At 35.2% G+C, this 25399-nt stretch overlaps 1 protein-coding gene across 1 annotated transcript in view; it reads right to left on the reverse strand.

The window, feature by feature from the left end:
- Positions 1-25399, reverse strand: part of KCNT2 (potassium channel, subfamily T, member 2) — a 154945-nt gene that overhangs the window by 75505 nt on the left and 54041 nt on the right. Inside the window, exons 7-9 of the mRNA XM_010566383.1 lie at positions 22420-22494; positions 21831-21914; positions 20982-21076 (exon numbers count right to left, since the gene is read on the reverse strand). Of these exons, the coding sequence (XP_010564685.1) occupies positions 20982-21076; positions 21831-21914; positions 22420-22494 (254 nt within the window). The remainder of the gene's footprint in view (positions 1-20981; positions 21077-21830; positions 21915-22419; positions 22495-25399) is intronic.

Genomic DNA, 25399 nt, shown 5'->3' on the forward strand with positions numbered 1-25399 from the left:
CTGCATGAACCAATACAGACAGCATATGTTCTTGTCTGCTTTCTCCTATTTCCTGACATAATGAAATACGTAGTAACTTGGACTTCATCTTTTGGCTGTTTTGATATTTTATGGTGGTATTTTTATCTCCTTGTTCCTGTTTGCTTCCTCCTCCTCTTTCATCCCATGAAGAAACAATAATTTACTTGGTCATCCCTGGACAAACATAAGGATTTCAAGCAGGAAGGAATGTTCAGCAAAGGCAATGCTTACACCAACTTGTTCTTGTGGAGAGAATAAACCACTGTCATAATAAATACATAAAAACCACCTAATTGAAACATAGGGCCCAATCCAGCACCTTCTATACCAATTTTAGGTTTCCTGTAAATTCAGCAAGGCTGTCTTTTTATAGTGGATCTAAGTAAGCAGTTGCAACAAAATTGGTTTAATGGAAAGGAGATTTCGAACTACTAAAAAGCCCACAGAAACCCAAACCATGGATCTGCTAAAGCAAAGTAGTACCAGAAATTTTATTACAAACTTATGGAGAACAGAAGTGTGATTTTAAACACTCTACTACCACTGCACTTGAAAAACAAAAAGTAAAGATAGTAACATGTAATCTCTGAAGATTAATCATGTTTAGTTTAGGTATCATTTGAACTTTTGAGAGTTCAATCTTCATTTTACTGGAAGTTTTCTTTCTAATTCCAGGAATCTTTGTTTGCTTATTTTATGTGCCAAAACTAACTACTATTTCTTAATAACCTATCTCCACATGCAGTACAGAAATAAATACTGTAGAGTAAAATAACCCCTGAGACTAAATCAGATTTTTGTCATGCTGTGGTAGCATGTCATAGAAATGGACTTAATAAGAACCATTTGGATAGCAATTTGCAAGTACTCTACATTAACTATTCTTAGTTATAATCTATTTTATATTGGTTTGTATTTTCATTTCAGTGTTGCCAAATATATCTGATTTCTACATTTTTGTTTTCACTTTTAGAGAAAACTTATTGTTTACAGGAACAACCTCTTGAGGTCTAAAATAATGCACCAGAAGCTGAAGCCAAAAGTTAGAGATGCTTAGGTGTCTTCAGGATTGGGTAGCAACTAATAGCATTGTTTTCTTTGGACTTTAACTTTGAGCTTCAACTTGTATAATTACTTTGTTGTGTTTTAAGTAGCTAGCTACAGGGACTACCTAATGAATATGTTGAAATCAAGGGGGATTAATTTTATGGGGTTCAGTGAGATTTTGTGGTACAGGCTCAGTGCTTATATACTACAGAAGTTACATCTGAAATAACTTAGAAATATAGTAATTCTGCATATTAAGCAAGACATTATTGGAAAAGCAATTCTCAGTGCTTGTAGAATTAGTATACAAAGAATCATTAAATGCTCAACTTACACTTCACAAAACTCTGTGTTGAATACCAATATAACTGGAGTGACATTAAAGAGGCATTTTTTTCATTCACTGTATCAGTTACATATGGAAATATTGTATGCTGACTTCAGAATGATAATACACATCCTCTGAATTTTAATTATCTTTTTCCTATGAACAATACTGAGCTGTGTAGTCTGGTCCTACAAAAGGTGAAGGTTTTGCTAACCACCTTACCCATGACCTGAAAACCTAATGCTTTCTGATAGAACCTCTGATTCTTGTGTAAATAATGAAGAAGAGACAAAGCAAAAGAACAAGGGATGAGCAGAAACTACAGCAAGTAAATGACTGGAAAGACAATCAGAAAAATACTCTGACCAATAATAAAGTGTCTATCCTGTCCAAACACCCTGAAGCTGAGGTTTGAAGCTGCTGAAAAACAAATGCTTCATTTTTTTTCCAAGCCCTGTGATGCTTTCTCAGGTCTTTTATAAAACCTGTTTTTTTCTAAACATTTATTTTCTGAAAGGCGATTTTCCATAAACAGCATTAAAATAGAAAAAAAAATTACTAATTTAAGTAATATGCAGTTTCCAAAATGTTAAAATGACAGAATCCAGTGCAATATATCATGTATAATGTATTGAATTCAAGAATTACAATTAGAAGTTCCAATTTGCACTTTTCATTCCATACAGAAGGCTTTAAAGCTGTGGGAATAACTGATTTCAGGACACTGAAATGATTAATTGCATTCAAGACAGTGAAAGGAATGAGGGAAAAATGCTGATTGGAATGAAGATGAAGGTTGTTATGCTGTCCTTAAAGTAAGACAGTAGAGAACTATACTTGCTATTCTTAGCTGGTAACAAATGATCCTAAAATGCAGTAGATCCTGCTGAAATGTATTCACTGACTGGACAGAAAAAAATATACTGCTGGACGTTGTGGCTTCTTAATATTCAAGGAGAAAATTAATGTTATGACAAGTATCTCAGATATTTTTGCAACTCTAATGCCACTTCATCAGGCAGTCCAATGTAAATCTTTCTATTTTTCCAGAATATTTTCAGAGACCGGCATACGTTTTCATACAACACTCTCCCTTTTTTTTTAGAATCATAGTAGTGAAGGGAAAGACTCGGATTACTTCAACAGGCCTTGAATCAAGCTCTTCGGTTCTGTGGGACTGCGAATACAAGCTGAGGTAGGGGTGCAGAACTCTTTCTTTCACTACACAGCAATCCCACCATGTCAGAAATGAATTCTGAATTTCTCTTCAGCTGGACAAGTCATCTTTTTCTGTATTCCAGTTGTATCTTTATCCTAAACGACAGTGTTTGATGATATCATTATTGCTTACCAATAGAGTCTAATATAAGCATTTTTCTTCCCCAAAGATCAGTATGTTCTATGCAGCTAACGGTTGCAAAAGCTCAACTTATAAAAATAAACTTCCACTAGTAAGCCATGTGACTTCCAGAAACTGCAGAACATCTTGTTAAGCAGAATAGGATATTATGAAATGACCAACTGTATCTAAATATTTGTTGAAACTGAGTTAGAACCTTTCTACTCCTGCTGCTGCGTTTTGTGAAACGAGAAGAAGGGCTGCAATAAAACACCTCTGGTCATTGAGACTGCAGAAGCAGAGTCCCACTGTGGGCAGCATGCAGCTCAGTGTATTTCCATAAAAAGGTCTGTGAGCATGTCAGTCTGTAAGTCCAAAGAACTATCTGTATTTTTGTATGCTTTCAGTCTGCCCCAGAGGTTTGATGGTAAACAAAGTAAACCCTGGCATTCCGACTTAGGTGCATCAATACTGTTGCAGCTAAGAGCCTGCTGGAGTCTGAGGTTTTGGACTGCTCACTCAAGGAGTCAGTAACTATTCAAGAAATAGAATCATGCAGTCAGTACTTCAACCACCAGGTACTCTTCACCTGCAGGGCACTGAAGTATTAGGTAATATTACATACCTATACTTTCTCAGGAAGAACAATTATGTAATCTATTTATAATATTCAGAAATTATATGTGCTGTGCTGGAAAATTCAAATGCAAACTTCTAATTTCATAAACCCAATATGTTATGCTTTGGAACATCATGCTTAGTGTTTCTTGCAATAGTTCTGAAACACTTTTAAGAGTGTAACAGTTGTTATGCAAACCACCCACACTCACTTGATCAAATTGAATTAACAACTGAAATATTCATGACCCAAATATTTGTTAAACGTGTGTAAGAAACAACTAACCCAGCGTGTACAATCAGGACAGGAATTAGAGACAGAGGTATTGAATATGACCAGGTATACATGTATTTCATTTCCTAGTGACAGAACGCAGTCCACAGTTATCCTCTTAGCATAAATAACAAAAAGTAATAAAAATACTTATAAATATGAAGAAAACCTAAAAAACGCAAACTAGCTCTAGGACTGTGTTTGGATATCTGTCTGAACCTAAGTTTGTTTTGAGGTAACTCATGGAAAATTATATTCAATTTCCAAAGCCTGGTATTGTACCACTACCACTATGTAAGTTGTTTAATTAAGTACTTTACAGATTTTAAACATACTAAGCTTGGATTTTAATCATAAGATTTGTTTAAAAAAAATCCTGAATCATAGAACGTTGGCTAAGAGAAGCTAATAGTTATAAAGAAATGGAAACTCAATCTTTTAAAACTCTGAGATCAGGTTATATCTACTATGGAAGCACCACTTTTTATCTTTTTTATTATTTGCTCCATTTTGAAGGAAGTAATCATTATTGGTTAGATTTCTACTGGAGATATGGAAGATCTAGCTGCATATTCATTCTCTATGACTGTGAATCCAAAACCACATCCTGTTTCTTTCCTCTTTATGATAGTGATGGAGAGATGGTAAGAAGAGGCAAAAAGATTCTCAAGTTGGATGGTTTGAGATAAAGTTTCTAAAAGGACTGACAGAGAAAAAATGGCCAAATCCATATTGGATTAGGCAAAAGGCTCGTCTAATTCAGTGTCCTGCTTCTACTGAGAGCAGTAACAGGTTTTTAATGAAAAATAAATAAAAACAGTATGGAAAGATTCTCCTCTGAAATACTCTGCCTGCATTAAAATAACCTGTAATAATAATTCAAAATGCATACCTTAGTCGTGGTCCAAGAGCAGACTTTCTCTGACGGAGGGTGAATCAGCTCTGTGTCCATCCTAGCCTAGGTACACTTCAGTCTCATTACAAACACTTATTTGTTGTAAACAGTCCTGCAGTTCCTGACCTTGAAGTATCCTCTCTAATGTTTACATGTATTCTGTACCAAAGCTGCCTACTGTAAGAGTGTTTCCAGACCTCACTGAAACATGTAATATCTTTCAACGGCCGGAAAATCCCAGATACCAATATTCCTTTATGGCAGCTTATTATGTTTATGCAGCTCCTTGTGTGCCAAGGTAAACCACCTTAGCTTCAGTCTATTCGGATATCTAGTTTACTAAATTTTTGGATACCCATATAAGCTAGGTCATGGAATTAAATAAACGTTTAGGAAAAGAGTTGATTCCACAGAATTTCACAAACACTTGAGACAGGATCGGTCTTAGATGATTTACAGCCTTAAAACTGTTACAGCATTATGATATAGTCTATGAGCTACTGACAAAATGATTTTGTTCATTGTCAGCATAACTCAAGTCACAGCATATTTAATGACAAATAGATTTAATTTTATTGTTAAGTATTCATTCTGATTTATCTTAGCCTTGAAACCTGAAAACTTCTCCTATCCTAGTTCCTTCCTTTTAGGACAGGCTTTTAGTGGAATAGGATTTTGGAATTTTCCTCCTAGTTTTCCTTCAGTTCTGGTGGTCAAAATTCTCTCCTTATAAGATTTTGCCTTTTCATCTGATTCTCAAGGATATTCATCATGGATCTTCCTTGAACTTCCATACATTTTTACATCCCCTTGACAGTCTCTCATTTGTCTGCATTTTGAATGCAACTCTCATTGCTGCAATTAAAACAACTGCTTCAGGACAAACCAAATTACCTTCCTCCAGTTACAAAATTTTCTTGTTAATAACACCATAAACAAAAATTAATTTCTCAGAAATTTACAGGTGATTAATATTCAGGAAGAATAGTCTTTCCGCACTGCTTATCCTGCTATGAAACTCAGACCAATAGAAAATACAGGCTGGAGTGATCTAGAACTTGCAAGTGATTCACAGCAGGTACCACTTGTCTTATCCACCTTAACCATAGGCAGGAGGGGTGCAGCCCTTTGGAAAGCTCACAGGTGAAATCTTCCTTTCCAGCTTAAATTTCCATAAAAAATGTATTCTGTTGCAGTTATACCCAAGCTCTGTCAGAAGTGAATTTTACTTGTAGACATGGAAGAAATTGATTTCTGCTTGCCTTATTTATATCTCACTCACAATATTTTAATATGCCATTGCAGTCAATCCTCACTGTCTGCATTAAGCTCATCTTTTCCCCGGAAATTTTCATTCATTCATATTTGTTTTCATCACCAATTATCTAAAAGGACTAACAGTATAATGATGACAATCTTCACCGTTAGAAGACATAGATAACTAAGACTGGTATCAGAAAGCTGACTTTTCCTGAGCCAGAACTTAGGCTCTGAGGCCCCTGTGAAGCACCGTCTACCTCACAAATTCTACCCTTCTCATTCCAGGTCCTGCAAGTCTAGCTTGTAGAGTGATTATTCCATATAACAATATTTTTGTATGTGATGTATAACCGAAGCAAGAAAAACTAGTCATGAACTATTACTAGAATGGAATATTTCTGTTTAATAGAAATGGCTTTTCATATTTTTATTGAGCTTACAGATTCTTTTATTAGGCACCCAAAATGGAGAAAAGCACTATTTGAGAAAAACAATAGAATATGCATTTGGAAGATTAAAGGGTGAATAAATAGAAGACACAGACATGTAGGCTAGAAACTGATGAGAAATACCTGTTTATCATGGCAGCTGCTTGCTGTGCTTTATATAATCTTTCTGAGAACAAAGGAGAGAGGTTTGCAGATATGGAGAGGAGACAGATGGAACACGATGGACTTACTTGAACATTTTGAGAAGGCCAAATGAAGACCACTGTGAAATGCTACAATTATGTAGGAACACAGAGACAGAGATCTGTTGTGTTCCTTCCATTGCACAATGTTTACGCTTACAATGAGGAGTTCATTCTGCAGATGAGTATTTGTAGGTCAGTGAATGCAAAAGCTTTATGCTAACTTAAATGAGGATGTAATCTGCTCCATTTTGGATTTTATTATTGCACTATTATTTACTTTTTAAATAGATGTGTGTGTTTTTATAAGTAAAAATGGTATTTTGAATAATTGTTCAAGATGCCGAACAATGAACATAAGCACATTCTCTAGTATTTTTAATAATTGAAAGTATCCATGAAAATAACAGCACTGCATACTATTTAAAGTTGTGCTGTTTTGAAATGCAGTAACCCCTTTATGTTTACAAAATGAAGCAAGCAGACAGGTTTGTTCTCCAAGTGACAAGTTAGATGGACATATCTGTTTTCTGCATCTCTGGATGTTGGCTAAAACACAACTTTATGGGAGAGGAGTCCAGGTAATGGGAAACTTTCTATTCTTCTCCCTTCTGGAAAATTTAAATTTAGAAAGAGTGTTTAAGGTAAATGGATGTAGTCAGATCACATCGGGACAGTGGTGTACACTTCTTGCATTTCAAGCTGCGCTATGAAATCACTGACTCATCATGGTCTTTTCTCTGTTACCATTATGAGTGTTTCCCTTCAATATTTTTGTTGTTATGTGCACAAATATGGCATTATTTAAACTTTTTTCACATGCATAGGTGTTGTCAGTGTCGTTACCTTTGCCAGTGAGGTCACCTGTACAGAAAAGAATAAAGGCCACCAGATACTGTCAAAGCTGCAGTCTCCTTGACAACATCAGAAACAGTTTTGCTTCCTTTCTGTGATTCCTCTCAGCTCTCACCAGCTTGTTCCAGTGTTGGGGTACTTCCTTATTTTTGTGGAAAACTCTTGAGATTGTGAAGGATAGTGACAAGGGATGGACTGATTTTTAAATGGGAGGATGACTGCAATCTAAGCAATAGTGGAGAAAAATCTGACCAATAATTACACAGATACCTCTGCAGGTTGCCAGTGGGGTTTGCTGGACAGTAAATCCTGTGCATCTGCATTTCTATAAGTTTGTCCTCAATTTAGCTGCTATGCTCCACGATATTCTTAAGACAGAGAAAGATTGTTCAAACAAGCAGTGAGCAAAATGGAAATGGAAGCATACACTGTGTTGCTGCTTTACAAGGGTAGTGTCCATCAAGCTGGTTAAATGGGTGGCTGTATGGGCAGTCTCAAGACAATTGCACTGATGTCCAGTTTCTGTCTATTTAGAACACTACCTGTAGGCTTATGGCGACTAGAAAGTTCATTGAAAAGGGTAGTAGAAGATCCAAAAGGGTGTATGGAAACCACAATGTGACTTAAAGTTTATCCTTCCTTTTTTTTTTTTTAATTAAATAGTCATATGGTATGCTTTGGCTACTTTATTTCATAATGATTTGTTATTAAAAAAAACCCAGCATACATGAAAAAGTGTGCCACATAAATACTTTTTTCTTGTTTGTGTTCCTCCTGGAAAGGTATTTTTACTTCAAAGTTGTCTCCTTGATGACCTACTGTCTTAGCTAGAGAGAACTTGTTTGGGCAATGACCAGGGAAACAACTGGCCTGTGAACAAGATATAATTAAGCACCAGGCTTAATGCTTACGTTTGCCAAAATAGCTGAAAGGGGGCAAATGTTAAATAGAGGTTGTCTAGTGGGGTGAAAATTATAGGAGGTTAACTGCTAGGAGATAAAAGCAATATATTACATCATATATTACAGAAGTAGGCTCCTTTATGGTTTGAGTTTCTGTCTGGAAACCTAGCAATTCTTCTAGCTATGAGCCAGAGGACTTAGATAACTTGGACTGTGTGTGTCTTGTTTGGTTTCATCAGCAAGCTCCATGATTTCATCACCATTCTACTCCTGCTCTTCACTATTGTTAACACTGGTGGAGTCCTGATGGTGTTTTCACTGAAATGTTTTAGTTGAGTGGAAAAGCCTGAACTTTACAATAGCTAAAGAGCTTCCTGAAAGTCAAAGAATTTTTTATGAATTCCATCTGAGTTTTCTTCTTTGGACCACCCATTTTGACCATGTGTTTGCGTGAAGAAAAACCTTCAAGTCTGGTAATTCTTTGGCTAGAATTCAAATGGATCTATGCATAAAACTCTTCCTAAAAATCAGTGAAATTCAAAACCTCCCAAGATTACTCTGAAGTGTGAGGTGTGACTGTTTAACAATCACAGGTATGTTTATGATGGTTTATGATGAAATCCCAACAAGCTACGTTCTCAAAATAGCGTAGTTGATAATATTCATTATTTAAAGAAAGAGCACAGGTTGTATCAGGATGACCAAAAAACAACAGACACATGAGTGAAGAGATGAGCTGATTCAAGTAGACAGCAAAATAGTATGGGATTAATGATCATAATAGTGGAAAGATGAAGGCAGGGGAGGAGAAGAAAGAAGATCACCATGACTACCAGGACTGACAGCACACTATATACTTAGTCTCTGCTATGTTTTGTCTGGCATATTTTCCCCTTGATTGCTTAGCCCATGGAGAATATTCAGTAAGATTTTATTCTTACTACATACTCACTACAGGCCCTAGAATTAGACTTCCACTCTGAATATTCAAGATTAAGTATTTCACATTTGCCTTAAAGTTGGCTGAATCTTTATTTTCTGCATTTTTTTTCTTTTTTTGTTTTAGAATATTAGCAAAGTGAACAAAGAGATTGAGTGAAGTACAGTTGAAACATGACCCACAATCATTCTTTTTTGCCATATTTATCCAATTCTAGTAAAAGTACATACATACCCAACATGTAGCTGTGCCCTTTCCTCAGTAATTTTATTTTGAACTTCTTTGCATAAAATATTTACATTTACTTTGTTTTCACTGCTCATCACTAATGATAAACTTGCAAAATATAGGACTGTATTTAATTTGTTGATATCAACACACTGTAAACTGAAAAGCAAATTAAGTACTCATTAAGTACTCAAATTAAGTGCTCATTCTCAGCAGTTGACTAAGGTTTGTCATAAATGTAAGCCAGTAATAATAGAGGTCCTGAAAATATGAAACGGTAATTCAAAAGTTTATTGGAATGCCATGAAGCGTTCTGTTCTTACACTGTAGAGTTAAGCTAAGCAGTAGAATGCATGCAATTATAGGAGACCATAAAGTATTGGATACCTTTAAATAGCCTCATCCCTTACATGATCTCCTACTCCTTTTGTAATATATTTGTAAAAATACTGCTTTGCTGTGGAATGTAATTACGTACGGTACTCTGTGCCCAAAGGAGCTGACAATTTGATTTCATGCCTGTTGTTAAGTTTTCAGTCTGCAAAGTCAACCCACGGTTTGTACTTAAGTGTTTACTAAAGAATACCAATTATTTCTTCTTCCTTATTGCTGTGACTCAGGCACTTCCACCCTAATATACAGTATATATAATTTTTCATATATATTGCAGAAATGTACAATTTCCACAAACATAAAAAATATAGCTGTGTTTTTGCAAAGAATGGAAGCATACATTCAAATTTAAGCTTACGTTTGAATTCCTTTATAAGTATACAGTTAGATATTTTACAGAGGTTGAGAGATAACAAAACTCAATATAATTTACTATTTTTAACTTATTTTTAGGAGAAGGTTTTAATTGCCAGTGGAAGTACAGAACTCATTAATCAGAGAGCTCTTTATTTGGATTATACCCTAAAGGGTCTTTATTTACAGACTTCTACTTTGGGGGGGACAGGGAGAATGGAAAGCGATATCTGCTAACAGTGGTAGAAATACAAATTTATTGGAGCTGAGATACCATTTAGAGATTAATCTTTAACACTCTCTGATATCAAGCTGACATTTAATTGTTGTGACTAGGTCAAACAATTGACAGACCTGTATGTTTTGGTAAAGACTCTTGTTGAAGTTCAGAAGCAATTATCAGAGATTGAGTTTACAAGTAACATTTTTGTAGTGAATAATACTTTTAATTCTTTTACTTCCTTTATTTAAGCTCAGTAAGTGATTTTGGCATGTGACAGCTCTGGCATGGGGGATGGAGCTCCTATTGCTAATGGAAAGAATATCACACACAGATGAGCTAGAGGAATCCATGGACATTTAACTTTTGCATGTATTTATCACCCAAATATGATACTATGTTTGGATGATTGTCTACCTGTCTAGTTTCACCTGTTTGAAAAACATCTGTCTAAACATTATAGTAATTTTTAATGGAATACCAAGTATACAGAAGAGAAAAATGGAGATTTTTTTTTTCTTTTAAAATTCATTGTAAATGCACTAAAATCTGTCTTCTTTTTAGGTCAGCTCGTATCACATCCCTAGCTCTGCCAAAGCCTTTGAGATATCCTTTCAATATTCCATAAAGTTATGCCCAATACAAACAGGGTGTGAGTGAATAATTCCTGGTGGCTGGTGCCAGCTTCTGTTAGTATGGCCAAAGTTGTATCAACTTCTGTTTTAACTCTTCACTTCCTGATTTGAGAAATATGAACTTTGCTAAACTTCACACCCTTAAAATACAGCGGGAATATGAAACAGACAATAAAAGTGAACAAATCACTAAAGAGTTACGCTGATCACAAATCAGCATAATGATGCTCATCAGAGAACCAGAATAACTGATGGCATCTAATAATACAGTTAAATGCGTTAGCATAAACCACCATAAACACCAAATCTTAGTGAAGTAAAATAGTTTTGTCAGCCTAATGAATCAGTCAATGAAAGATATCTATATTTTTTTTTAAGTCTGCATGCTAATGACAACTTCATTTTTGAGCCAGGAATTGTGAGTGATGATGGTTTGCTGCCAGGCATTGAATTTTAAATGGTGAAATAACATCCTCAACATAGTTAGTCATCCATTGTTACACATGGCATTCTATTTGCTACTGTTTAAAATGATATAACATTCTCAAAGACAGCATGTGAGTATCAGCTTTTTCTTTTTACTGCAAAGATAAAACAAAGCATGTGAAATGTAATGCCCTCCTGTAATGACAGAGATGGAAGACAGAGGTTTTAAACACTTATTTTATGTATCAAATTGCCCCTTAAGTTCCCTTAAGGGGAACTTTACCTGCTTTTATTGAAGTCCTCCCAAAACCAAAGCAAAACATAAGATTCCTTTTACCAGTATCATGATACAGTATTTCACAACCTGCAGTCTCTGGTTGTATTCCAGATCGACTTGTATTCTAGTATTTTATTGTATCAAAGTTATTCTTATCACCCCTGTTCTGAAGGTAACATGCATATTTTGCATATGTAACATTTACATTTTCACACAAGATATCTACTTACAAGCCTGTGATTCAGCAGCAGGTGTATGTGTGCATGTGTGCTTATAAACCAATGGAAAGCTTATTAAAGAACCCACATCCTAACAATTTGCATGCCCTTGCACGCCTGTTGTATTTATCTCCATTGCTCCCTATCTCTTAATCCCCAAAACCTTTTCTCTGACTGCGTTTTTCCTGTGGATCTTTTTCAAGTGCGGATACTTTTGAAGATATACGTATCTCAAATGCATATTGCGCATATTAAAATATGGTAGTTGATTTTTGGTAATGGAATATGGCATTCTATTTCTGTTTGACGTTCCTGATTTGTCTTTGCTCTTTGGGTAATCACTTCTAGATTTTCACTAAATCCCCCTTCATTATGTCAAGGGGTTCACATGCCAATTATGCAATTATATGTTGTGGCCCCAGTTCTGTCCTTATGTACATCAGTGTGACACAGAAAACTAAAGCAGGCTTTGCTAATTTAATTTTTAATTTTACTAAGACTTTACATATTCCTTATAGTCATTCTATGTTATGCTATGTTCCTGCAAAACAAGGACAGGACTGCACTCAGATTAACTTTGAGGAATTTTATGTGTTGCTTTACATGTGTTGGCAAGCCATAATTAGTTAATATTAGCAGTAGCTTGATTTTATTTATCTCCCACAAAATTCAAAATATGATTGCTAACAAATGGATGCTGTGGAGATGCAGTCTTTTAGAATTGCATTTCTAACAGTCCAAATGTTATATGACTCAAAATAATTTCCTTTTTTTCCACCTTACCTAACGGTAATTGGTCTTTGCTGCCAAAACAACCTTTGCTTGTGATGGTATCTGGTAATATTGTTACTGTATTACAAGATGTCATGATAATAAAAGCTGAAAAATTGTTCTCCCAATAGCATACTCAGAGTGCGTAATGTTTTGCAAAATATTGTGTATCCCTCCCAAATATTCTCAATGCATCTTTAATGAAAAGTTGTCCAGATTATTGTAAATATTAGCAGCTATTGCTATCTGAGAGACATTTTTACATCACATGAAACTTATTGGGGAAAATATTGGGAAAGAACCTGACAGACATTTTCTATCTTTCTTGGGCAGGAGTTTGGTTTTGAATCTATTTTTACACTTTGCTTAAGTATGCGTATTCTAATTACTGAATTTACAGTACCTTCACATAGCAGAAAAAAATTATTAGAAGAGAATAATCACAAATGATTCACAGGATAGAGGCTGGAACTTTCAGAATGGAAAGTAATTTAATTTCTAACTCTCACCAAGAGTAAAAGTCTTGCAGGCCATGCTGAAAATTCTTTCTAGTGTCAATTAAAAATATTGATTTAAACAACACCACACTACTAGATTGTGAAATTGCCATTGATTAATTGTTGAAGGATGATTTACCTGACCTATAACATAGAGTTAAATACCATTCAAAATATTAAAATATCGCACAGTACAACAATAGAGAACAAAATATGTGGATAAGTTTATTTTGTCTTTCAAATTTATTCAAATTTAACTTTGCCCACCTTTTTCTAAATTAAGTCTGGAACTACTGATTTTCAGGTTAATAAATGATCTGCAACCTGTGCTAGAAGATCAGCAAAACTTTGATTCTAACTTGAAAAGATCACAAGTACCTGAAGCCCCAACCCATCTTTCAGGGTGCAATAAACAACAGAAATCTCTCATTCATATTGTTTACTTCCTTAATTTAATATTTCCCTACATATTTAAAAAAATAGGATTTGCTTATAAATAATCTGTTGTTGACACTCCACTTTACAGAGGCTTTGTGAAGCAGCTGAGCTACCATTTAGTCTTTCCAATTATTTTTTATTTTCAGAGGACAAGATGACTACAAATGTCTCTCTCACACTCAGAAGATAATTTGGATTGAACTCTCTAACCTTTATGACTTTGTTCCAGGGACCACAGTAAATAGGCTATTCAGATTATTATTAATTTCACTGGTCTCTGTGTCTAGTTTTAAATGATCCATTACATCATTTGCACAAAGAATTCCCTGTGTGTCGCATGGGAAAGATGCTGACCTAATTATTTTAGAAATAACTATGTAGAAATATATGAAATGATTAACAAAGGAAATATTATGTCACTACCAATTTAATAACTAAAATAGCATGAAAATCAGTGTATAATTATCTAGGTTTCCATAGAAACCACGTTTGATGTGTAGCCAAAAAGACTTCTGATTGGGCTTCCATACTTCTGCTCTCCCTATAATAAACATGATTTCTGTTCTGCCTTTCACAAACAGTTGTTTTTCAGTAGCATAAGTCCTTATCCTATACTCTTTAAGCAGCACTCTTTAACAGCCCTGATCACCCATATGCTTTTTTAAGATCTGAACTCTTGAACTTAAATATGTAAAAGTATTTTAAAAAATGTATTATGACAAATACCATGCTATCAACCAAAGGAAAAAAAAGAAAACAGAATAAATCCATATATGGTAACATTTCTGTGTTGTCACAATACAATAATTGCATAAAAAGAAGCAAAGGCATTAATCCAAGAAACAAGTTGGGGGTTTTATTACATTTTGTCGTTATAATTTTTCATTACATTTTCTCATCAAGCCTTCTCAAAGGCTTGTAAGCAAATGATCCCCAGTGCTAGCAAAGGTGAAAAAGGTGTGGCCCATCCCCTAAGTCCATATGACATTAGAAACAGTAAGAGTTTTATCTGAATTTGTGTTTCATTTAAATAATCTATATTGACAACTATTTGTGGCAACACTCTGTTTTCACATGCCTCTTATATACCAGATTTTAGCAAAGCCACCTTATAAATTTCTATACCTAAGAAAAGATAAACTCTGTATGCAATATGTTTTTCTCCTACCAAAGCTGATGAAAATGGTGTCCTTGTGTTCATGCACACAGTTCTTCCCAGAAGGTAATATTTCAGATAAACCCTAATTTAATGTATAGATTATTTGTTCACAAATAACAAGTGGATATTTTAAGAAATGTTTTGTAATTGACACAGAGGCTGCACAACGTTTTTATTGTTCTGTCACTTAAGGAAGTGTTAAGGTAGTGTCTGAAGTAGACCTCAGTTCTAATTGTATACACTCACAGAAAAACTACCCATACATGCTGCCCTGACTTCAGCAATCGAGAAGCAGGACAAGGGTAGGGTGGAAGTTGGTATGATGGATTTGGAAGGTACTACACATGCTACCTGTCCTACTTCAAGATCTATTTGTTTATGTTTGGAGAGTACTACATCGGAATATTTCAAAACAGAAAACAGAGATCCTTTGTTTGAAACAAGCAAGTTCCTGACACATCTGCTTTATTTCAGAGAAACAAAAGCACAACCGCTATTATTTTAATACTTTGTGGGATTCTTTTAATAGTTGAATAATTTATTTTGTGTTATTTACAGTTACTTAGAACTTTCCATTAATGTTCTATAATATTCTGGGATGTAAATTCTGCAACTCCTGTTTAGTCTGTTAGATCCTGAGACTTCATGTGCTTTACCACTTTAGAATCATTGTATTTGATCAAACTAAATGACAGAATTACGGTTTAATTTTGTGCTATTTTTGAATGCAGAAAATCTCTCTGGGAGATTGGGCCCGAGCACTGAGAGTACTGTACAACAAAACATAAAGTCACAGAAAGAACTGTAGACCCAAAACCCAACATTTTATTCTACGTTACATAATCCACCAACATTCTTCAAGTTCATCCTACTTAATGCTAGGCATTGCTCTTGGAGAACTGCCATTGTAGGCTCCTGATATAATCAACACAGAAAGGGCAGAGAAGCACAGACCTCCATGTGGTGATTTAGTTCCCTTCAGATCTGCATTGGCCTCTAAGGTGTTTCTCTCTTCTTATTGATAATAAAGAGAACTGGAGCATTGAGATGCCTTATTTTCTCTAACATCACATGGGATTAATCCTTTTTTGTTTGGTTGGGTTTTTTCTGTAACATAGTATTCCAAATCTGAAGGTCTTGATTTGTCTTGTTTGGACTAGGTCATTGTCTAGATTTGTTTTCATTCTTACAAGCAACTTATACTGTTTCCTCCAGATGAGAATTTTGATGTGTAATTGACATTGAGGCTACAGTACTGGCATACCACATTTATTCTGTAAGTCAGTGTGTGAAAACATCCTAATTTTCTGATGTTGAAAGCACTGAAGGGTAAAAAATATTAAGATTGACCTCAGTGAGCTTTCAATGAAGACATAAGCAAAGTTTGTGCAGGCTTCTTGGTCTTCAGTATGAAAAAAATAAATGCCCATCTCAGTTTCTAGCCATCTTTCTCACAAGCTAATCATTCTACACTGGTGATACATGACTAACACTGATTTAAAAAGCAAAATAAGTCTTAATAGATGATTCACTGTGTCACAGAATGACGCCTGAAATAGTCATTCACTGTTATTTGTCTTCTTGTACAGTTTACAGAAATAATTAGTATTCCATCTGACAAACAAGTGCAAACATCCATTAGCTAAATGACACAACATATACTTTAACTAGGTCTGTAACTTTCACTACAACTGTATAATTATTAACTACTGAACAGTCTGTGATATAGGAGTACATATCTTTTAGTATAGGTACAGTTGCTCTGGATAGGAAGCCACTGAGGTATTTAAGAAAAAAAAAAATATGGGATAGCCTAATCTGTCTTTGAAATCAGAAAAAAGAAAAAAAGTCTTTGTATGTAATCTGTAAACCACAGATACATGGAGTTGGTCTTATGAGTTTACTGATCTGCAAATGAGTTCTACGCTCAGATCCTTAAACAATTATCATCAAAAATCACAGTGGAATAGAGCAAAAATTTTATTATGTGATTACTGTTTGTTCTGTAATAATTGTCAACTGTATACAAAAATACAAAAGGAGCCTACTCCCACTATATTCTGAATGGAAAGGACAGCTTGAATAATGGTATCTAAAAATTGTGAGATTAGCCAATTAGCTGTAAACATATATTTTTTTTAACTTTTCATCCGAAAGCTTACCCCTGAGTTATAAGACATGAGTTGGAATGCTTCTATATGTGTAAACACCACTTATAAGATTCTGTTGTAGAGATGTAACTGATGGGTTTGCTGATGATGCATGAGGCAGAATTTAATTAATTTTCTGTGTTTTTTCTGCTAGCTATGGTAGAATTTATTTTGAAAATACTTATATGCAGACAGGAGCAAAGTTGATGAGGAAGAGTTTTTTTTATACATTTATAAATTTTTAAAAATGTTTTCTATAAATACGCCACTTTCTTGTAGCTGTTTTACATAACACAGATCCCTCGAACTGATCTTTAAAGTAAATGTCTGTGGAGAGAGACGACCACTCAAATGGTAACAAATGCAATGCTGTTGTCTACACACTAGAAGAACAAGTAAAAGTGTACTGGGCTTAGATACACCAAATTTTCTCCCTCCATTGTAAACCATTCGGAAACTGGGAGGTCTAGCCAGGTCCTTCCCCAGAGTCCTGGGTGTGCTAAGGCACTTCTAAGTGACTGGGACTGAACAGTTCCTCCACATTTGAGAGAGTGTAATTTCAGCTCTGGCTAGACACAGATGGCAGAGGCACATTCCTGCTCACTGAACTTGCACCCATACAAAGATCAGACATAAGTATCTTCTGATATAAATATCTTCTTACTCTGTAAACACATGAGCTTTCAGAAAGGGTGCTATAATATACATTCTGCAGCAAAATTGTACTTCCATAATTATCAATGGAGACATGTCAGCTCCAGTATGCTTGTACATATCCAGCTATTTTGTACTCTGTACAGAACTACAGGTTTCTGTTATTGCACAAGGAAGTAAAGAAAGCGTCTCTGTCGCACCTTGGCAAAAACCTACTCTTAAATATGTTAAAAATGTACCCAAAATTCTGAAAAATTTATTAAGGAGCATATCTTTTGTATATGAACTAATCGCTGGAAAGTAGTTATGCTTCAGCATTTATTTGTTTTAAACTTTTTTACAGTTTAAAGTTTAAACTTTAAACATTTCTTACAGAAATGACCATCAGAAGACTTACAAAAGGTTTCAGTCTCACCTGAAGCAGTAAGAAAGCACTTTTGCTGCACTTTCTCTGTGCACCAGTCTAAGTGAACTAGTAAAAAATGGAAGTAGAAAGAGGAGTCTTCTGGGCTTCATACCATCTTGGACTTCTTATAAAATGGTTGACAATGGTGTAATCCCCATACAAAGCTATGTGACACCTCTTTCTATGTGTCTGATAAAAAAGCATGGTTTTGAACAGAACCCTGTGTTGTAAAGTTACATTGACTTCGGAAGTGCTGAGAAGCCAATGTTCCTATTGAAGCAGATGGTAAAAGCAAGCCTGTCAACCAGGAACTAAGAAGGGCTGTGGTGTTACAACTGAATCCATACAGCGCCTGAAAGTCATTATCTCATTAACCTTACAGGTAGGCATGGAGGCACAGTGGCACCAAAAGCACACCATGAGCATGTCCCCATGCTACTGAATATACTCTAAGGAGAAAGTGCTCTGAAACTGTAAGCACTGTATTCAAGCTACTAAACTAGGCTTATTAATTTTACATTACTGAAGCTATGGTACTTCATGGACAAAGGCAGTATCTCTAAATGTAACCAAAACATGGTTATGAAAACAGACTAGTGCTAGCTCAAAATTTTTTTTGTATTGTGCTCCATTACATGTATGGATAAGTATAGTGCTAGCCCTCATATGTGTTTGGGGGAATACACTTGGTTACTGCCAGCTGTTGCAGAAAATGTGAAAGATCAGCCTGGTGAAAGCCACCCTTAAGTGGACAGATTCCAGAAATGGACTTTGCTCCTCTTTCAGCATGAAGAAACTCATGTAAGCTTAAAATGATGCCTCTTAAAATGAAACGCTGTCTCAAATTCACCACAGATGTAACAGAATCAAAGACATTAAGCTAATTGATTCTGTTTATAGAGAATTTTTTAGATATATTAAAAATATGCTCTGTAATATAAAATCATATGTAGACGGGTAAAAAAGTGTAAAAATGCCATTATGTGTGTTCATATAAGAAATAGTAACAATTGGCTAAACAGAACTCAAGTCTTAGGCAAGCTTCAGATGCTTGAACAACTATTCCTAGTAATTTCAAAAGTGCTTCATTTCCTTAGTTATTACATTACTGGGTGTTTTCATCCTATTTAGCTTATTTTGCAGTCTAGCAGGGTCAATACTAGGTCAGTATATAGTGATCTATAATGACCTGGTATTTGCGGCTGTTGAGACCAGACATAATTGCTGGAGGTGAGCTTGCCATTTACTGCATGTTTTACTGTCAGTTATCAAAACGCCTGGTGGTGAGCATGATGTTCTGTTTAGCTGCAGCTTCTATACCTTATTCAACCAGGGATCATCACAGTGAGTTCTTAGGAAACATTCTTGTCACTAGTTTACTTCAGTGAGAACTGGATACATATTTTGTTCAGCAGTTCAGTAAAATATTGAAGTAGGTTAGTAAAAAAGGTGAAGGCATATTTACTCAAGAGCGCGTTGTATTGCAAAAAGTTAAAAAGCAAAATTAGAGCCAATTAAAAATGTCCAAGTGCTACAGTGGTAGAATTTTATGCATCCTGGTTCAAGTATTGTAGTCCTTATTTATATAAAATTTCCTCTTAAAGGGCCATAATATTCAATAGGAAATTTAATCTCACAAAAATTCATTACTGTTTAGACCTGGCAGCATTTGTCATTATGCAGTTGTGTGGCCATAAGACAAAGGGTAAAATTGGACCATTCGTTTAGCCACTGGCTAGAACAAACTCCTCTTCTTGAAAAAAGGATAGAGAGGGACAAGACTGGAAAAGGCCATGTGTTATTTTACGCTGTTATTACCAAAAAGGTTAGGCAGCACATAACAGTGGCTATCAGAAAACCAAGCTAGAGAATATAGTAAGAGCAAATCAGATCACCGTCTCCAAAATGACAGACCAAACTTTATCAGTGTGCTGACCCAAAGGCACCCTGGCTGGCAAAATAAATACAGGTGATTTAGCCTTTCCACACAGAATCATCTTCTCTGTTCACTGCCCCCTTTCATGCTGTCTTGTAACACACACATTCCTCCTCTACTTTTTTTTTTTTCCCGTATATGACACTTCTCAGGCAGTACTCCTGAGAAAATTTTGTATGTTAAGTAAGCTACCAAGCTACATTATAACCACTATCCATTTATACAAATAGAAGCATGACCATCCTTGGTAATACCAAAGACTCATGTAGTCTACTTTTATCTGTCTCCAGCTCTGGTCAACAGCACATCCTTAAGGCATAGTATAAAAATGGGGCAATCAAGTGGTGTTTCCTGTGGATCTTTTCCTAGCCTCCAATAATCTGCAGGTCATGAAATTCATTAATCAAGTATGTTTATATTTAATGCCCTCAACAGATTTTTCTCTGTGTTTCCCAAACTCCTGTAAATTTAAGTTTTCAAGGTCTTGCAGTAAAAAGTTCTTCAGAATAACACATTTTGGTTGTTTGAACCTACCATCCACTACTTTCTTTAATCTAGATTATAAAATCTACACTTCCTGTAATTGAGATTATTTACAGCTATCCCCTTGTACTCCTTATGGGAACCTGACTTGGGTCATCAGAGTGGTAAGGCTGGGATCTTGCATATTTTTCTCTCTGTCCCACCAGTCAGAGGAAGGTGACCTTAGTATGGGTACTTCTGTTGGTACTCTTCAAATTTGAGTGACTTTTCTGCTGAGATTGCACTCTTCGTACATACATAAATTTTCCCCCAGTCCTTTCTCCTGTGTTTTTGCATCATCTGCATTTCCTTCCTTAGAGTAAGAATGATTCCCTTTCCCATGCATGCACATTCTGTTTCCAAACCCAGTGTATCAGGACCCTGGTAGTACCAGGTGCTAGTTAACACTTTCACTGCAAGTATATTACTCTTTTTATTTCAATGCATGATTTCCATAATGCCTGTTTTATCACCATGTAGTAAAGGAAGAAAAGCTAATATATATAATAAAAACGGGGGGAGTATTTATATATAATAAATCTAATTTTACTATTTATATGTAATAAAAAAGGGGTTTGGCCACTTACCAAGTGAAGATAAGACATAGTAAGGTAGATATTAAAATAAGGACTTGGTTAAACATTGCAGACTGCGTGCGCTGGATGGCTCTGTGAAGATCATTCTGTATTAATGGAAAATAGGTGTTATTTTTAGTTTTGAATTAATAAGGCATGAGCTGATTCTATAGAGGAATTATATAGTGCCCTGATAAAATGCAGTCATTCAAATGCACTTAGAATTTGCTGATCATATAGAAGGGTGCAAAAGAGCCAGCTGTGATACTGTGATTATTTAACTAGTTCTTTGTTCAACTTGGCACAATTCTGATACTATTGCAAGCTGCTTTAAGGTCTGTCTGCTCATGTCTAGCTTAAAAATTACAGGCTGCAAGGACCAATTAAGGCATAGCAGTTGAGTTCCCTGCAATTATGTATGAATGGAAGAGTAGCAAAAGAACCAGCCATTCCAACTTTCCCTTATTGGCACGGGAATAGTTTAGTTCCATGCCAAATCCTGCTGTGAGAAACCCTGCCACCTACTGTTACGCCTCCCAAGTTCAGGTTACTTCTGTCATGAGTAAAATGTTTAACTGCTCGTCTGGTGTCGTTTCACCTTAATTTAGCCCAAGGGAATTCCGAATTCAACGCGACTCCCTGGTCTGTCCAGCCTGAGTCGTGAAAAATTGATATCTTAATTTTGTCTAATTTTGATGCAGAAAGCAGTTTAGTAATGCTTGACCATTTCTATAACCTAAATACAGATCTGGTTAGCTTCCTCTTAAAGTTCACAGTGGACTATGCTGCCAAAATCCCACTAAAGACAATATACTAAAAAAATAGAAACTCTAAAATAGTTATTTCCTTTGTCATACTTACAATCATATTCTCTAAAGCATGCTTTGCCAGCCAACAATTTAAAAATACAGGAATAAACAGGTTTCTTAGGACTGGCCAGAAAATCTGAAAGAAAAATTAACAAATTCATTAAAAGCTTTTCTAGTCAAGAATAGAGCTTTTCTATTCAAGCAGCAGTGAAACACTTGGGAAAAATACTTATTATTAATGTGTTACTAGTGTGAGATATGGCTTTAAATAACATTTTTTTCTTCCTTTGTGATTAACTGTATGTAAGATAATTTGATAAAATAAGGACAGTCAGTTTTCTGTGCAGACACCAGAGATTCTTAGATTTTTATATCTAGCTGGTTTATTTTATTGATTGTGCTGTAGTTTGAGTTACAAGGGTTTGGTTTTGTTTGTCCCCTACCGGAGAGAAAGGGAAAAGTGATCTGTATTATTACTTCCTTAAAGTAGCAAACCATCTTCTTGTTGTTGATGAATTTCTGTTGCCACAGGCACAAATCTGTTATCCACATAAGATTCAAATTTACTTGAATAAAAATTAAGAGTATTTTTGCAGCTATAAAAATGCAATGTGCAAATGTATTAATTCAAACATGTTTACCGTGATGATGAAAGGGACAGCATTAATTATTTCCAGGAGAAAGGGTATTCTCAGAATTTGTTCCCAGATATTTCCCTTCAAAGAAAAGGAAAAAAAACCACCATGTCACAGCAGGCTTACATATAGTTCTGATGAAAAATATATGTGATATTCCAATGCCACATATGGAGTCTCTCCCACTAGCTGAATTTCAGGAAGATCATTCATCTCAAATTTAAACACATATGTCAAATGTGAATATAGAATATAAGTCACTCTGGCCTATTTTTCTTACTGTTTATCATAATGTGCCTCACAGGCAAAAATATATACTTTCAAATCTGTTTTTTTACTAAAGCAGATCTCTGCTTCCATATGACCATATATTATTTCCCTGCTACGACCTAGTTAATAAGACAGCTTAAAAAAAGAATTCTAATTGCATTAACTAGTGAACTCATTCTCTCAGCTAATGAAGAGCTTTGTTCAATTAAGTTTTCTTTTTCTTCAGAGAATAATATGCTCCTGTTTTCTTCTTTGCATTTTTAGGTACCTTGGAATCATACAGATACAACTTATCTCTGCTTTTTCATTCTTCAGAGGTTAGTTTACTTTTATTTTTACATGCACACTTACACGCAGACAAGGAGTGACTCTTCATACAGGTAACGGACTACCCTGCTGGCAAATTCTTTTATCTGCAACCACTTCTGCTTCTTTCTCTTAGAAACCTCTAAGTCTTTAAAATCCTGCATTACAATGCTTTAGCTTTTGACTGTGCCCAAGTTTTTCTTATCTTAATGCTTATTGTCTTTTAAGAGTTGCAGAGACATATATCCAAAGGACATGCCCTGCTCAGAAGATTTTACCATCAAATCAACTGTTTTGATTACCTCTATGCCCAGGTGACTGCCCTATAGTCCTTACTAATGTTTGTTATGAATGATGAGCCACTCTCAGTACATCCTTCTGATAGAACTTCATGGCAAAATATAAAGCAAAAGAAGAATGCAAATATGTTGTATTTTCCAAAGAAAAAATACCAGTTCATTTTCTCTTAATCTTGTTTTATTAGCCTCTGCATGTTAGTTACAGAAGTTTCAATATTTCTCTGTATTAATTCTAATCCTGCTATTAATATATTAACTTATTAAGAAATAAGTATTAAAAAGAGGAAAGAAATTAAGTTAGTGAAAGACAGTAGTATTCTATAGTGAGTCCTTCCTTCCCTCCTTTGCATTTATCTTCTTTTATCTTTACTTGGTATTTTCTCTTCCCCAACTGTTTTGGAGACAGAAGTACAGAAGACAATCTAGTGCTTATTATTTGAATTAGGACTACAATATCAAAGTTCTGTATTTCTGCCACAAACACTTCAGTACATTTTAGGGCTTTTCGGCACTTGATCTTGCTTACATGAAATTAGAGGTCTTCCCACATATTTCAATGAAAGTGGTACTGATCTTTTAATCTGCTTACTTCTAGCTACAGGATGGGGATAATACTACTTCTTTTCACATCTGAACAGTGACTGTGAATGATTACATGTTGCAATGAAAATCCATACATTTAAAAAGGAAGGTATTTAAAATTCAGTGACTTACAGCTTTACTAACTCTGTATATCAAGACTCCATCATAGGTAATGCAATAACAATGTAGTATCTGTCATGGCAATATTACAAGAATTTGCAGTACAGCACTGTATTTTCAGTTGCAATGACATATTAATCTTTCCTGTTAAAATAACCATCTGATATAACCACTGAAAATTAAATACAAGCCCCATAGCATATAAAATTCTTTTTCTATTTTTAACTTTTCACATCTAGAAGCCATTGTACCTATGGGGCAGGGATTATTGTCTTCCATGTAATTGTAATTGGTGGGAGTTAGACATACTTGAATGATTTTAAATACTCATGTGATAAGCAGCCCTGTAAACAGAAGTGAAATTATGAGACTGTAAGCCAAGGTTTTATTTGTAGGAATAATAAAATCAAAAGAAAATTTGATTTTCCCAAGTGACCCATTCTGCATTTTCACTAATTTCCTCATTTTTAATGTTAAGAGCTTTCTTTTCTGCATTATAGAAAAGAAATGCCACGTAATTTACTTGTTCAGGCAAAATGCCTGTGCAGATGTGCTCCAGGTACTTAGTGATGTGTGCAGGTCTAAGATTCTGGCTTCCACATACAAATGCATCATGTCTTCTGCAAAACTGCCTTTTGCAGTGAGAATGTATGGTACTGATAAAAGCAGCTAAGACTGCCTGTGTGCCAGTGATACAGCAGGATTGCCAGATGTCTGTGATGAGTTTTGGCAATGAAAATTTCTAATGTAGACGTCTTTCAGAATTTTGGCCAAGTGCAGACCATCATGTAATGGGTTAAGCTGTGAGAATGCAGATTGTAAATGATTCATTCTTGGATCCAAGTGATCAGCAGTGTAATACAGTGCTACCTTCTTTGCATTCCTCCCATATAAAAGCAATAAAAAATGCAAATTCACTGTATCCTAGTAGCATGATATACTATTATGTCTTCACTATTCTGCATGTTGAATCATTTCCCATACGTCATCAACCAAGTATCAATAGAAAGGTAAATTCCTTGGAGTATTCTCTTAAATGACTGCTTTATTTATTTTACAGGTTATTTGTGAAATCCTAGCAATGTGCGCACAAATGCAAACACAATCACCTTTTTCTTGTTGTTTTCTTCCTGGCTTGTCCTCTGACTTATGCCTAAATTGTAAAAGCTTTGGAAATGGTGGCATGAAATAAGTAATCTGTCACAGTTTTGCATGAACCAGACTCTTCTGGTCATCCTGGCTGTGCATAAAGGCCTTACAGTGGGCAAAATACCAGCCTTCTTGGCTTCCTGAGACTGCTGTAAAACTGTGGTAAATGGCTTTATTGTGACATTTCCAGATTGTAACTAAGAGGACAGGGCCAGAGGGAAGGAGGTGTTTGCATCAGGTGGATTGCCAAAGTGCATTTC

The sequence above is a fragment of the Haliaeetus leucocephalus genome, unplaced genomic scaffold (assembly GCF_000737465.1).
Source record: "Haliaeetus leucocephalus isolate CR32 unplaced genomic scaffold, Haliaeetus_leucocephalus-4.0 Scaffold208, whole genome shotgun sequence".
Taxonomy (NCBI): Eukaryota; Metazoa; Chordata; class Aves; order Accipitriformes; family Accipitridae; genus Haliaeetus; species Haliaeetus leucocephalus.